At 41.0% G+C, this 16,667-nt stretch overlaps 1 protein-coding gene across 4 annotated transcripts in view; it reads right to left on the bottom strand.

The window, feature by feature from the left end:
- Nucleotides 1-16,667, bottom strand: part of LOC148540517 (mucosa-associated lymphoid tissue lymphoma translocation protein 1-like) — a 117,064-nt gene that overhangs the window by 32,586 nt on the left and 67,811 nt on the right. For 3 of the 4 annotated variants that reach the window (XM_088446734.1, XM_088446740.1, XM_088446726.1), the window contains exons 2-3: nt 1,745-1,842; nt 627-745 (exon numbers count right to left, since the gene is read on the bottom strand). In XM_088446734.1, coding sequence (XP_088302860.1) covers nt 627-745; nt 1,745-1,754 — 129 coding nt within the window. In that variant the 5' untranslated portion in view covers nt 1,755-1,842. The remainder of the gene's footprint in view (nt 1-626; nt 746-1,744; nt 1,843-16,667) is intronic. The other variant, XM_088446747.1, reaches the window with a different exon arrangement.

The following is a 16,667-nucleotide window of genomic DNA, read 5'->3' as shown; positions in this document are numbered from 1 at the left end:
TAGGTTGCTTTGTATTTCGTTATTTGTTTTATCTGGACAAGTTGCACATTTCTAAACAACAGTTTGTCAATTAAGAGATTTGTTTTACTTTTCCATCCATATTTCCTCTTTTTTTTTTCGGTGACAGATCCTATTTCTAGGCTGCTGTGAAACATAAGATTTACTGACTCAAATAGGGCAGCAATATATTACGTACGGTCATTAAACTCTGAAATGTTCAAGATCATTTAAGCCTCACGCTCAGTTACTACTACTTTCCCACAACATGCTGTGTGCTGCAATATTTCCATACTTGTTTATAGGTTTTTGCTTTGCTTAAATATTACATTTATGGGATTAGAGATAGGAGCACGTTCAGAGCATTGGAAATAATTCACATATACAGAGGCACATTTCGACATTGCATTGCCCATCTTAACAGTGTAATCTACAGATCTGAATATCAGTTAGAAAAGAGCAGTAACCTGCAGTTGCAGACTGTAGTACAATAAAGTACTGAAATTAGAATATTGTAATAGATAGCACAGTAAAAAAAAGGAAGAGTCTTTGACACATACTTGTTCCATGAAGCTGACTTACTATAAATATATGCCACTTATGCAGGTAAATGTAAGTGTTGAAATTACCTCCCACTGCATGAACCATTGATAGTGCAACATCATGGGCCCTTGTGCCCGACAGCGCAATGTGAGTGGAAAGTCCAGGGGAACAGAGGCACATACTGGCTGCTCTGTGATTAGGATTTCTACATATAAAGAAAAAGGCATATTATTTTCACGACACAGCTAACTGCGAAGTCACAGAGAAACAATAATCCTGTATCGACAATACATTATAATGTCCCAGTGTTTTATCTCCTCTAAAGAATGTTATACGCATTAGATATACAATTTATATTTCCATTGTCATCAGTTCATTTAAATTTATTGGGTCAATACGCATCTTAAGGGGGGCATCCACTACACGATTTTAGCAGGCGATTGAACGATAACGACGTTTTGTTCAATCGTTCAAAAATAGTTTATAAATCGAGCAGGTTGGTCGTTAACGATCAACGATGCGCGCTCCCGTTGGTCGTTTGATCGTCTGAACATGCAGGTCAATTTCACTTGAGCTATTAAAGATAGTTTGCAAATCGTTCAGACTGAAAGATAACATTTCAAGGGAAAAAAATCAAGGGAAAATCGTTTAGAGATTGGACAGGGAGTAGATCGTCTAGTGGATGTGCCCCTTAACACCTTCAACTTCCTTCACTTGACACATTTGTGACCTCTTTTTTCCATGGAAAATGGTTACCTTTTTAGATACAAACTATCACTTTCAATGGAGCAAGAATGAAGCCATTAGCTTCAAGTGAGCAATCTTTTTAAATAGGTCATGGAAATCAATGGGAGTATTTTGTACCTTTAGAAAAGGAATGAAGAATGAACACCACATTTTTCTTCTGAATGTAACAAATCAATTAAACAGACAGGAAGCAGGTTACGTCCCTCTCAGTAGCTTTCTGGTTCTGTGTTTAGCAAGAGCTTTACCTCTCAGCTGCCCAACTTACTGGCAGGTTGTACACAAGATAACACTGCTTTCTACGGTTATTTATTCTTACCACTAGAATGTTTTCCCTTCGATTTATAAATAGGAAGAAGATTTCATACATCTTAACAAGTAAATCAAACGATTATTTACAAACGTACTATGACACATTTGCTTGAATTTGAAAATTAGAACTGTTCAGAATAATCCTCACCTCTCAGCATGGCTACGCATCCGCTGGGCCTGTGGGCACATGGGAGACATCATAGCAGGGACATGGTGCAGATTTTCTCCATCAAAATAAATGGCTAACTAGAGACAGAAAACACACAGATAGATCAAAGTCCAGAAATAAACTAAAACATATATTTAAAAGGAGATTTTTGTTCTTACCTGTAAAATACTATTCTTCAATCTATGGGGGACACACAGGCTTAACCATGAGGTGTAGGTGGTGAGCTGGCAAATGGTTAAACTTTCCTTCCCAGCATCTCAGGCTCCCTCTCCCCTATACTCCATCCCCCGCCTAGCAGGCCAGTTAGGTTAACTAAGGCAAGGAGCAGGAGGAAGGAGAAGGAAGAATGGCAAACACACAGTGCAAACAGACACAGTCGAACAACAGGTGAACCAGCAACAGTGCGGGTCACTGACCCCGTTGCCAGTGCTTCAGCCGCTGGTGCAGGGAGTTTTGGAGCGACGGCGGGTGGGTGGCGTTTGGCGTCAAGATGCTGACCCACCACCCACTCAGAAAATAAATTGCGTAAAATAAAATAAATATGAATAAAAGAGAGAGGCTGCAGGGTCCCCAAACACTGTGGCCACTCCTTCGGCACCAAGAAAAACTGGTCTGCTAAGCAGGGGGCGGGGCATAGGGGAGAGGGAGCCTGTGCTGCTGGGAAGAAAAGTTTAACCGTTTGGTGCCTGGCTTCAGCTCATCACCTATTCCCCATGGTTAAACCTGTATCCCCCATGAATGAGTAAAGAAATAATAATAATAATTATAAGAGAAATAGGAGTGGTTTACAGTTGGATGTACATCAATTTGTTTAATGTAAGCCAGGCATCACTTTACTGCACATGGGCACTAAAAATACCTTCATATTCATATAAACAATTCTGCTTACTGTTGGCTTGAGTCACCTTATGCCTGGAGACGTGAAGCAGGGATGGGCAAGCACAGGTCAAATACAGTGGCCGTTCATATAATTGCAACACAAGAAAGCATGGGCAACAATACCCAATGAAGAGGATTATCAGCAGTACAGTCTACCCACTTCTTATTGGCAGATTGCATACTGCCCCCTCCAGATGATATATTCATTAGCATCACAGCTATATTATATGAAATCACAGCCATCTATTTGCACTTCTTATTTGACATTTCCATATGGACTACTGCAAAATTTTATAATAAAAGGGGACTATACCTCTATTGATAGCATATCTCTGGGGGCTAATTATTAAATGCCTCAACCTATAATGTGCAATAGTGACACAATGTGAAGCAATAGAGGTATACTGTTCTCTGAGCAGAGTTAATTTCTGGTGGCTAAATAATTAATGCCCCAGCATAGAGTATATAATGCCAGTCAATGGAATCTTGAACAAATAGAGATATCTCCCTGTGTGTTAATCTATACACACAAATGTGCCCACATTTACAAAGGACCCCTACAGTCTACCCACGTTTCTAGTGGGGTATTTGGAAGAACAAAATAGAAAATAATTTATTTTTCTTTTCATAAATATATTTAGAAACTTAAAAAAAAAAAGAACAATAATATAATAAAAAAATAAAAACAAAGACAAAATATGAAAACATAGAATAAATCTCTTCATACACAGTTCACGGTGAATAACATCACTTTCATAAATATTAAACATCTTATTTTCCTGTAACAAGGGGTACAGATCATTATTGATTACATTTATTATCTGGATGGCATATAAATACATTTTGTATCCCTACAGAATTCATTGTACATCCTCTGTTTTCTTTTTTTGGGGGGTGAAAATTTGAATTTTATAATTGTAACACTTATGTATATACAGTCAGTGCCTTTCAGCACTCATCCTAACCCACCTCATGCGCTTTCCTTCCTATCTTCCCCCTCTGTGTCACGCCGGTCTGTCTGCCCCTCCCCTTAGAATGTAAGCTCTCACGAGCAGGGACCTCTTCCCTCATGTGCTTCTCTTTACATTTTTTTCTACTCCTTACTCCCCACAAGGGCACCTAACACATGACTGCTAACTCCCAGCTGCTTATTGTGAGTGCTTTAATCACTATTTCAGCAATGTATATAAGTTGTGTCCTTGTCCTGCACTGTAATGTACTGTAAGTTACTTGTTTCCTGTTCAACTATTAGTTCTATGTACTATGTAAGGCGCTGCGGAACACTTGTGGCGCCATATAAATAAAGTATAATAATAATAAATATTGGGACATTGACAGAATTTTCATATTTTGGCCTCTATTCACCACCACAATGGCTTTGAAATGAAACAAACAAGATGTGCTTTAACTGCAGACTTTCAGATTTAATTTGATGGTAATTACATCCAAATCAGGTGAACGGTATAGGACTTACAACGGTTTCTTTATGTGCCTCCCACTTTTTAAGGGGCCAAAAGTAATGGGACTATCAACTCAAAAGCTATTTCATGGACAGGTGTGGGCTATTCCCTCGTTATTTCATTATCAATTAAGCAGGTAAAAGGTCTGGAGTTGATTCTAGGTGTGACATTTGCATTTGGAATCAGTTGCTGTCGACTCTCAATATGAGATCCAAAGAGCTGTCACTATCAGTGAAGCAAGCCATCATTAGGCTGAAAAATCAAAACAAACCCATCAGAGAGATAGCAAAAACATTAGGTGTGGCCAAATCAACTGTTTGGAACATTCTTAAAAAGAAAGAACGCACCGGAGAGCTCAGCAACACCAAAAGACCCGGAAGACCACGGAAAACAACTGTGGTGGATGACAGAAGAATTATTTCCCTGGTGAAGAAAAACCCCTTCACAACAGTTGGCCAAATCAAGAACACTCTCTAGGAGGTAGGTGTATATGTGTCAAAGTCAACAATCAAGAGAAGACTTCACAAGAGTGAATATAGAGGGTTCACCACAAGTTGTAAACCATTGGTGAGCCACAAAAACAGGAATACCAGATTAGAGTTTGCCAAACAACATCTAAAAAAGCCATTACAGTTCTGGAACAACATCCTATGGACAGATGAGACAAAGATCAACTTGTACCAGAGTGATGGGAAGAGAAGAGTATGGAGAAGGACAGGAACTGCTCATGATCCAAAACATACCACCTCATCAGTGAAGCATGGTGGTGGTAGTGTCATGGCGTGTGCATGTATGGCTGCCAATGGAACTGGTTCCCTTGTATTTATTGATGATGTGACTGCTGACAAAAGCAGCAGAATTAATTCTGAGGTGTTTCAGGCAATATTATATGCTCATATTCAGTCAAATGCTTCAGAACTCATTGGACGGCGCTTCACAGTGCAGATGGACAATGACCCAAAGCATACTGCAAAAGCAACCAAAGAGTTTTTTAAGGCTAAAAAGTGGAATGTTATGCAATGGCCAAGTCAATCCACTGACCTGAATCCGATTGAGCATGCATTTCACTTGATGAAGACAAAACTGAAGGGAAAATGCCCCAAGAACAAGCAGGAACTGAAGACATTTGCAGTAGAGGCCTGGCAGAGCATCACTAGGGATGAAACCCAGCGTCTAGTGATGTCTATGCATTCCAGACTTCAGGCTGTAATTGCCTGCAAAGGATCTGCAACAAAGTATTAAAAAGTGAAAGTTAGATTTAGGATTGAATAGTTTGTCCCATTACTTTGGGCCCCTTAAAAAGTGGGAGGCACATATAGAAACCATTGTAATTCCTACACCGTTCAGTTGATTTGGATGTAATTACCCTCAAATTAAATCTGAAAGTCTGCAGTTAAAGCACATCTTGTTTGTTTCATTTCACAGCCATTGTGGTGGTGAATAGAGGCCAAAATATGAAAATTCTGTCAATGTCCCAATATTTATGCACCTGACTCTATATTTCTATCCTAACCTTCAATAAATACAATAAGAAAAGGATGCCACTCCCTCCCTTTTACATGTAATACTCTACTTTAGTATAAGAAAATTGAAGCGGATACACGCGTAAGTCAAGTTTTAATCACTATCTATTTTGTCTTTCACATAGTATTCTGTTTTAGATCGCTGTTTTTTTTTTTAAATATTCACACATGACAATCGCTTTTCTTAATTTGAATCATTGTACATATATAACGGTCAGAGGTAGCATCCCCCTTATTACATATATACTTTACATGCATAATATACAAATGTTTGACGGGTTGGGTATGAGATGCCGGCGGTCGGGATGCCGCTGGTCAAAATACCGACAGCGGCAGGTAAGTATAGTACAACTAACCCTAACCCCTATCCTAACCCTCCCCCACGCCTAACCCTAACCCCCCCCCCCCCAAGTGCCTAAACCTATCCTCCCCCTCCCTGCACCCTAACTCTCTCTCCCCGATGCCTAACCCTAACCTCCCCACCCCCTAGTGCCTAAACCTAACCTCCCCCTCCGCGCACTATAAAATTAACCCTCCCCCTTAGTACCTAACCCTAACTCTCCCCCTAGTGTCTAACACTAACTCCCGATAATTACCTTCGGGATGCTGGCAGTCGGAATACTAGTTGCCGGGATCCCGATGCTGTCGGGATTCTGGCGCCGGTATTTAGTCCATCGGCATTCCGTATGCCGGGATGCTGACTACATCCCGATTTGACACATGGGGGTAAAATAATGATTAATACAAAAACATTTTTTTGAAAAGTGACCAGTGCATTTGCTAAAATTATTTTTCTTGAAACTATACACCATTTCTACTTGATCAACGGATCTTGTTACATCTGACATAAACAATGCAATAGTTTTTTAAAAGTAACTGACTGAAAATATTATATATATATATATTTTTTTTTACATAAGTCTTTTTCCAAGACACTAAAGGGTGATATTTACTAAAGTGCACGTTTTTAGAAGTGGATATGTTGCCCATAGCAACCAATCAGATTCTAGCTATTATCTTCTAGAAGGTGCTAGATAAATAAGTAGAATCTGATTGGTTGCTATTAGCAACATCTCCACTTCTAAAAACCTGAATTTTAGCAAATATATCCCTAAGTGTATATACTAAATGGAATTTTTTTTCAACTGTTCTGTGGCGGGATACAAGCAGCAATGCTTTTACAGGCAGTGAATGCCATACATTGCCTTGAAAAAAAAAATGACACTAAGTCCTGCTGCAAAAGTGCACAAAATTGCTGGTTTGTAAATGTTTAGTAAATAAACTCAAGTCACTTTTTTTTTTTTTTTTTTTATACAAATTGAGAAAAATATTAATCATAAAAAGAAAAACTAAAATGAAAACTGCCAACCTCCCTCTCCTCAGTAAGAGATAGTAATTGTAGTTTTTGCTGGGTCTATTACAATAAATTGTAATTTTAATATTGACCAGAAGAACTTCCCCACAAGCAATGCGGATGTTCCCGTAGTTGCAACTGCGCATGCATGAGTCTATGCACAAAGGTGCTGTTGTATTCGGGTTAGACATGGCAGAAGTGTGGTGGAAAATTGATGGAGTTTCTGGGAGGTGGCTAGTAGTGGGCGTGTTGCGGGCATGCCAATACAACTGGCTGTGATCCCAGTCGCACAGCAGCAGGCATACAGGAGGCCGTGGTGTGACAGAGACACTGCACCTGCGTCAATTTTCGATGTTGCGACTGATGGTGGCGTACCAATCTGTATTACAGAGTGTACGGGCGCTATAAGCGGACGCCTCAGTCCATCCACTTTCAGCAGCACGAATGTACACAAGGGAAGGAGTTTACAGGCAATTTGCATAAGTCGCAGACAGGCGACCTCTAATAGACGCTGCTGCGTGCATTTTTGTGTGCGGCTCAGAGTAAGGCCCTGTGAATGACTGAAAGTAGCAGGACATTAAACTAACAATAACGTCACAGAATCATTTTATATGATAAGTGGGATCAGAGAAGAAATCACATATTTTTTTCAAATATGAATCTGATCAACCAATTAGATGTGGCTAGCTAGCCCTATCGACCATCATCATCCTCCTCATCGGCGTGTATTTTACCAGTCTTCAAGCACCTGCAAGTGTTAGTTTTGCCTCAGTTTACAATTGTGCAAATGCGCCCTTATTGAACTCGCTCTGCGGTTTGCACGCCCCTTCCATCCTCTGAGAACGAAAGAAGGTGCAGGTCACAGAACTGTATACTGTTTAGGCATAAGCAGTACAAATTTGTGTATTTTAAATTAAGCAAATGGGCATTCACCCAACTCACCATGAGCCCCTTTAGTTACAAACAAATACAAAGTTAGGGATCAAATCATGAGGATGGGGCTACAATATAATTCAAGGGATGGTGAATGAGCAAGTCTCGGTCTAAACACACATGGGATAAAATATATACTTTGTACTAGTTTGTGTCATTACACCAATGACGCTGCAAAATGCTTCTATCAGTAACTAAATCAATGTTTAAATGTTTCAAAAAAAGGAAACCTTAAATGTAACAATCAAATAATGTTTTTGAAAAACACAAAGTGCTTAATACAGGAGGCTGATACATTCCTTACTACACAAGGAAGACCATAAACACATTACTAACAATTCCGAATAAGTTCCCCAATTGTGTAGCTCTGACAAAGGTCGATTCCACCAAACTTCTCTCATTTCACTGCCCACGAGTCCTTGTGACGTCATAGACTATTTGTTCTTTTCATGTGACATGAAAAAGGGTTATCCATTTACAGGTCAACATCTTTCTTTCTAATCTAGAAATCACACTTTTATATTGGCATAATACTATCATATTTAATGCTATTCATCATATGAAGTTGTCATACCTTTCACTTTTTGAGACACCTCTAATTCAGGGTTGGGCAAATTACTGCTGACATAGCTTAGGAGTCATTGTAGGGACATTTTGAAACACGAAATACAAAGTTCCCACCAAGATCATTTGTCAGTATTGCAGTCTGGCTCTCAAAATCTTTGCACTTTTCTGAATAAATATCTTAATTACTATGTAAGTTGAAAACCAAAACAGTGTGGCCGCCCTGCATATTTTTGGGGCCCATTCATTAGAATATAAATGAATATGCTTGTACTAGCCTGGTGCATATTCTGCAGACACTGTTAATCACAAGGTATTTATATGGGGGTACTCAGGAAAATCAGAGTGTGCTGGATCCGTATAGAAACAATGCTTCCAATAGTTCAATATACATTTTATTACAATGATTTCAATGAATTAAATAAATAATGCACATACAACCAACTGTCCATGTTATATGACATCGAGATGCTTAAGAGCCTGCCGTGCAGCTTTGACAGATAAACATCTTGAAATAAATTTTCTTCTGAAAGTTAAAAGGAACGTAAAATCCATTTTATAGTTTTGAAATATGTAGTGGGTGACACTGACCCAGGACAATGGACTGATACTCATTGTTAGACTTCTGATTGGGCAAGGAGATTTTTAAATAGTACAATTACATTAAATTACTACAATGTCAACACCTAGATGGGAGTAGATGTATTGCTACCTAAACAAAGTATGTTTTTTTCTAAAGGCAATTGTAGATCTGTGCAAAAATTGTAAAGGAATTATAAATAAGAATGTTATCCTACGATATATCACCCTGCGCAGATCTATGCTTGGTACTCACCTTTAAAATATAAACTAGAGACTGACACTACTGACAACAAAGGTTAACAAAACTATTTATTTAAGTAGCTCAGAGAAAAGTGCTGAGTGATTTAGATTAACAAGGATAGTGGTCGGGATTAATAAGGGGAGAAGGGAGATTAAAATTCTTGTAATTGCTTGATGTTTGTAGGGTTGCCTGGATAACCTTGTGGAGTTACTGATGGTCACACAGTAAATTTAGATATTGACCTGTTTATTGTGGGACATAGTAGCCAGCAAACATTTAATGGGTCAGATGCAAGAAACACTGAGAGGCATATTTATTAAAGTGCGTGTTTTTAGAAGTTGAGTTGTTGCCCATAGCAACCAATCAGATTCTACGTATTGTTTATCTAGCACGTTCTAGAACAGACATGTTAAACTCGTGGCCCACAGGCCACATGTGGTCCCTATCACATACTTTTGCAACCCACTTTAACTATTCTAGTAAAAGTGCCAGGACTGTTTCACGAGAGTAGGGGGCCCATGTGCAGTCTCTGTCCAGGGGCCCCCTCCTCTCTCTCCGGTGGCTGGCAGCTTACTGAGCGCAATGGAAGACTCTGGCACCAGTCTGTGCCCAGAGTCTACAGCGCTTGCGCAGGTCACCGGGTAAATGGTAGGGCTGCCATTTTCTCTGTTTTCCCAACTGCGTATGTGCAAAACGCCGGGTAAATGCCCGTGGTGGCAATAAGGCCCATCGGGTGAGTTCCTGCTGGCCGGCTGCCGGAAACAAGAGCTCAGCTCTGATCAGGCAGCATTCACCGTTCTGTACATGCGCACTATGGTAGAGACAGGGAAAATGTCCTCTGCGCATGCCCAACAGCCTTTGCTGTTCCGACTCTGTCCCCTCCGCATCCCGCCTGCTCAGGAGCACTGAAGACGTCCACTCCCTCAGTGTGTGCCGTCTTCCCACGAGGAGTAGGAGCTGGAAGAGGAGCAGATGGCCGTGTTTGATTAAGAAGGTAAATTGGATGGGGGGGGGGGGGGGGAGCACAGATGCTGAAGGGGGACACAGGGAGCAATAGGGGACACAGAGGGCATGTGGCTGGACTGGAAGGGTCACATGTTCTACATAAGACTTACCTATAAGGTGGCAGAAAAGAGTTGTCAAGTATCAGGAAGAAAACATTAACCTTATTGCTGTTTTTTTTTGTTTGTTTTTTTTAACACCTTACAAATTGTATATTTGAGTTTTTTATACGCAATTTGGGGTTCTGACAGCCAGGCTGAGTATACTTTGGCTTACGCAGACTGGACAAGGGCAGCGACCATCATGGTGATCTGAAACTGCGTCTACAGACGCAGTACTCTGAGCGCAGCTGCATGCAGGAGTAGTTTATTATCTACAGACACCTCCTGCTGCAGTTGCATTTTAGTTGGTTGTTATTGCACAGCACCTTCAGCCGCTTTCCTGTGGCTGTGCAATACCGTCCACATCAGAATCATGCCCATTGTTTCATACAGAGGTGCAGTTGATACTACAATCATTTCCCACCAGATTTATAGGTGCACCACATCACTGCTCTGTGATACAGTATTAGTAATATTTTGGCCAAGCATCTTTTGCTTGTATTTGGATACTGAAGTATGGTCACTGTATGCTAAAATACTTTGTGCAGCAGTTTAAAATCTGTGTTCCTGATCTGCTACCCCCACCCTGGGCTGTCTTAACAGCATTGTAGACCCTGGACAAAGCAATGCACTTGGACCTTACCCACGCATTCACAGGAATACAAATGTAAATAGTCAAAATAAAACCTTTACATTTATTGGTACTTTCAACAAAATCAATTTTTAAACATAAACAAACATGTTGTAAAGTGAGGATTACGGAATCCACCTCCTTCTTCAGCTTGCAGTAAAGTAACTGCTCTTCACTGCAGCTATGATTAAAGTATAGGGGCCCCCTAAGAGAGGGAGGCCCGGGGGGATCATGTCCTCTGTGCCCTCACCCCCTAAATCTGGCTCTGTGGCTGCAGGCTGGGAGGCAGGTAGAGAATGCTGACTGGCCGCTCTGATAGTGTGCAATTCACAATCGGGGCAGCCGGGGGGTATCTTTTTCTGCCTGTCCCCCAGCTGGCTATCGTATGCACGGAGTCAGTGGCAGCACACTCCATGTAGATACCTCCCCGGCCCAGCCTGCCCTTGCTCGAAGGCCCCTAGAATCATGGGGGCCTCGGCAGCTGCCCAATGTGGCTGTACATTAAGATGGCCCTGCCCCCACCCACTTTGCTTCAGCCCCACAGTTATAGAGAAGAGAGTTGAAAATAAGTCAGCCAAAACTCTTCCTATATTGCGTGGAGATGGCGGAGACAGACACAACCCGAAAACGGTCCCAACCTCCCTGCATTTTATGCCACCACTTCTGTTACCTCCCCCAAACGCTCCCTGACTGTTAAACACACTGAGTAAAAAGTCTCTGTGAGCTAAGTAATGTACCTACCTTGACGCATGCGACTTAGATGCATGCACAGATTACTGATAGTTGCTCAACTGCGTAAATATTGGCATTGTGTACATCTCTGAATCATGCCCTAATATGTCCCTATATTTATTTGTATTTGCTGGCAAGCTTGACATCCTAATATTTAAGGTTATGCAGTCCAGCCCCTCCTTTTTTACTCTGTATATGTGTATTTAAAGGTACATTTGAAGGTGAGACCCCTTCTCTTGGGCTAGCACTCCTCCTACCTGCCCCAGGTGATTTTAATTGGTATGGGTACTTTGCATTGCAGTACACACATTTAATGGGCAATATTAAAGGGAAGTCCTAGATAAATAATTTAATTTGTCAGTAAAAGGGATGTTAGGGACCCACCTTCTAAGGTTCGCCGTGACGTGGTAGGTGGGCTAACATCTTTGACCATACATGTACTAAGAAACCTTACTTTAAAAACCATGTTAAGTGTTGCAGATTATTATAAATATTTTGACCATTAGAATCCGTAGTGCTTATAGTGTGCACCTGCATCTTCCCCCTTCTTTTCTGTTGTAGAACTACAGGTCTCAGCATGGTAGCACCTATTAAAATGTTTAAGATTAGGATGTGCAGCCCAGCCACCCCTTTTTTTTTATATGCTTTTAATTCTGAAAGGAATATAGGGTCAGTGAAGACAAAATACTTAGCTATGAGGCGTGATCAAGCAATTTGCTCTGACTCTTTATTATAGACCAGGGGTGGGCAATTAGCAGCCCTCATGCTGAAACTGTTGCAGAGCTTGCTGGGGTGTGTAGTTCAACAGCAGCTGGAGGGCCGCATATTGCTCAACCCTGTTATAGACAAACACATTTGACTATTATATCTTGAAAAGTTAAAACTAATAGCTGGAAACACAGGTGTGTGCAGGACACTGTATTAGGGGGTACACCCAAGATTTTGTTTTTTAAAGGCATATGATCATGATCAATTCTGTGGCAGCATAGGCTTGCTCAGAAGTTCGATGTGCAACCAATGTTTTTACTTCTGTACATAAGCAGTGGATGTGAGATGCCGGAAGTCTCTGTGCACAAGACGATGGCTGAGTCATATTTTCGCAAGTCCACTGTATACAAGGATTGCAGCAGCGAGAGTCATTGCATGCATCTCTGAATCAGGCCCTGAATCCACAACCACTTGTGCGACGCGCTCGTGACACTTCCAGAACACACTCATCAGATGGAATATTTTTGTGGGTATCTCAGCTATCTCCTAGTCACTGCCCAGGAACACCCAAACCATTCCAGAGTCAGTGCGGCTCAAACGGTCACAAGACTCGGTCCACAGTCATTGTGGGACACATGCAGAGGGCAATTCAATTGTGTGTGTTGTGGGGTCGCAATGTGCAGCAGCACACATCATTGGGAATTACGGTAGAGATATATTGCTCAATTTTTAGTGCACCCCTATTAGGGTATCAAACAAAATGAGCAATGTTGCGGTTTCCATGTGCTGCCATTAAAAGCGTAACTATGCCGTTCAGACAGCACATCACCAGCATTGCTCAGAATTGAACTTCTCCCTAAAGGCGCATATCCACTACACAAGAAAAATGAGCGATTGAACGATTACTACATCGTTATCATTCATTAATCATGCGGTAATTATGCCGGCAACGAACCAGCGGTGCACACTCCCGCTGGACGTGGTCGGCATTTGTCATCGCCTGAACATGCAGGCCAACCTGCCGATATCTACAGATTGTGCATGTTCGGAGATGAGCCTGCACTGAACGACATATCGCTCAGTGTGGGCATATTATCCGCTGCACAGGATGGTGAACGATTACGATGTCATTATTGTACAGGCGTTCCACTCTCGTGTAGTGGATATGCATCTTAAGAGTGTTCTTTGGGTATACAGATTGTTGGTAAAGAAAATCTTCCATTTTTTTTCTTTTTTAACATTGTGTTGGGAACATAAGGATTACGAAGATGGATACAGTGAGATGTGCCTCCTAGGTCAGTGGTTCTCAAACTCGGTCCTCAGGACCACCCAGCAGGTGCACAGGTGTATTCATTACTCACTGACACATTTTAAAAGATCCACAGGTGGAGCTAATTATTTCATTTGTGTTTCTGTAAGGAGACCTGGAAAACATGCACTGTTTGGGGTCCCGAGGACCGAGTTTGAGAACCTGTGTCCTAGGTAACCTATGGCAAAATTGTAAAAGAAAGAGAAAATAAATTATCTTCCTGTTTTGCAGAAACACTACTAGGCAGAAAGAATTACCAGCCACCTGTTTTGCAGAAACACTACTAGGCAGAAAGAATTACCAGCCAGTCTAATATGCAGAACAGCAAACAAGGCTGCAGACATTTATAAAAATGAGTGGTATTCCACTAAATAGTTTTCAAATTAAAATAAAATATGACAGGTATAATTTATAATCTATTTCAAAACTCACTTCAACTGCCCTTTTTGTACTTTACTCTCCCTTCAGCAGCAGTGGTAAAAAGTGATCAGAAGGACACATATGCAAAGTTTATAATTAACAAGTACCTATTATTTTAAATAGATTTTATTCAATACATTATAATACTTAATCTAAGACACAGTTCTATAGAACAGTCATCATAGGCCAAATGTAATAAGGTGACTGTTTACAAAATGTGAGTTTTTAACTCGGCCAATGTGACATAGTCTGAGAACAGGCAAACTCGCATATTTTTCAGATGCAAACTCTCATCCAGATGTTCTCCCATTTTTGAAGACAAAACTTGACCAATGTAATAGTGTGAGAGTTTACTACTCAACTCACATTGTCTAAGCTCTCATCGCATTACATTTGGCCCCATGTCTCACAAAGTAAGGGGAAAGAGAGTAGGGGATTTTTACCCATGAAACAGTAGGTGTGAAGGGGAAATCCTTACTACATATATAATTTTAATAATGGCAGGTTTCCCTAAAGAAGGGTGTAAGACTAGCTTCCAGAAGAGGGTTTTTTTTTATTTTTGAAACAAAGTATTTTTGTTCCATGTCGCAGCTTCCAGAAGCATTTGCATATTATGGAGCATACACACGGTCAAATGTGTCAGATTTGTCAGATGAACGATTTTTGCCTGTATTAAAATGAATGGAATCGTCCAAGTCTGACTGCAAACACATCAGATGTCAGATATCGTTATCTGACCATCGGGAACGCGCATCGTTCATCTGACAGATATGTCAGATTTTCCTTCAGATATGAACTATTGAACGATTTTTTAAATCGTTATCATTCAGATCTGAAGAAAAATTTGACCGTGTGTATGCACCATTAGACAGTATTCATTATTTGTCCAAGTCTGTACCAGACAACAACCTATACCTGTGTGATAATATAAGCTGCTTGCTCATATTGCACACTATTTGGAAAACTGAATGACTTAAATGTTTATCTCAACTAGAAACTAGTAATCTGGCCTCAATTATCGAAAGGAAATCATGTCAGAGTCACAATGTCCACATTACAGATTTAGGGTTAAGCTGCAGTTAGGGATAGGGCTGTCGCAGTAGAAACACGTAATGTCGACATGCAGACTGACCATGTCGGGCCATCTCTTCCATTGGGCTTGTTGGGAAGTTGCCCAAGGGCCCGAAGCTTGTAGAGGCCCACCAACCTGCCCCCCCTGCAGCCGTGACCAGTTGGTAAATTTATGATATTTTTATAAGACGGCCGCCGATGCATGGTATTCCCATCTAACCTCCAGTGTGACGAGTACTCACCTCAGTCCCAGTTTAACTTCATCCGTCAGCTTCAGACCAGTCAGACAGACATGTATGGGAGGTCTTATGGGCATGCAGGAGGGTTTAATTTTATTGACCATTTAATTATTTTTCCCGTGAATGGGTGGGTAGGGGCCCCAGTGCATTGCTTTGCCCAGGGCACACACTGCTGTTAAGACAACCCTGAATTGTGGACAAGTCATTTATTGACAGTCTGACCATGTTGACATTGTGTACCATACCCTCACATTGTAATTCAATTTGAAATAAGTATCTAGAACAGGAGACTTTGGAAAATCACAGTTTTCTTTGGGATAGTACAATAAATGAAATATTATGAGCTGTACACTGAATATATATAATAAAATTAACATGAATTCACACTTTACGTCATATGATTTTCCTTACAGTTTATATTCAGCCACTCTGATCAAGTTTATGTCACAGGGGCCTATTTATTACAGCTGTTTTCAGGGGGAGATCCACATATATTATTATCCCCCTGATGTCATATGGAGACATTGCAGCAGATATCCTTGATAACTGCAACAGTCCCTCCATTTTCATCTGAAAATGCAGCCCTCATAGAATGGGGGCTGCTGTGCTAACGACTTTACCTTAGAATTCCCAGAGCTTGGTCCTGATAGGCAACGCCATCTCTAGATGGCATTAACCTATAGTAGCCTATGGGCTACTAATTTACTACATTTTCCTAAAAGGGAGCTTCTGGCTCCCTCTTGCCCCCCCCCCCCCCCCTTCTGGTGACACATCCGCCAATTGACAGCCACATATGCGCATTGGCTGCCGGGGACACAAACCTGGAAGCAGTGTAATAGCTTTACGCTATCATACTACTCCCAGCTTTTTGCTAGGACAAGCTCTTATTGGAGTTCGTCTCCTGGCAAGAGGATTTTAGTAAATTGGGGCGGTACATCTGTCAAACCATAACACAGGCGTCCTCAGGAAAGCTCAGTAAGGACAGAAACCTCCCGTGGAGCAGAAGGGGAAAAACGTTAAATAATAATTTTCACATTGAGAATTTGGACGACAATTATGCATATTGTGATAAATATGCCCCACAGTCTCTGACCTATACTCACTATATCTGGTATGAAACCAAGGTGCTTATTTTCCAATCTGTGGTTTTGCT

This window comes from Taudactylus pleione, unplaced genomic scaffold (genome assembly GCF_031769625.1).
Source record: "Taudactylus pleione unplaced genomic scaffold, aTauple2 ptg000019l, whole genome shotgun sequence".
In the NCBI taxonomy this organism is placed as follows: Eukaryota; Metazoa; Chordata; class Amphibia; order Anura; family Myobatrachidae; genus Taudactylus; species Taudactylus pleione.
Note: the sequence above shows the minus strand (reverse complement) of the source record. Positions and strands in the feature narration are given on the sequence as shown.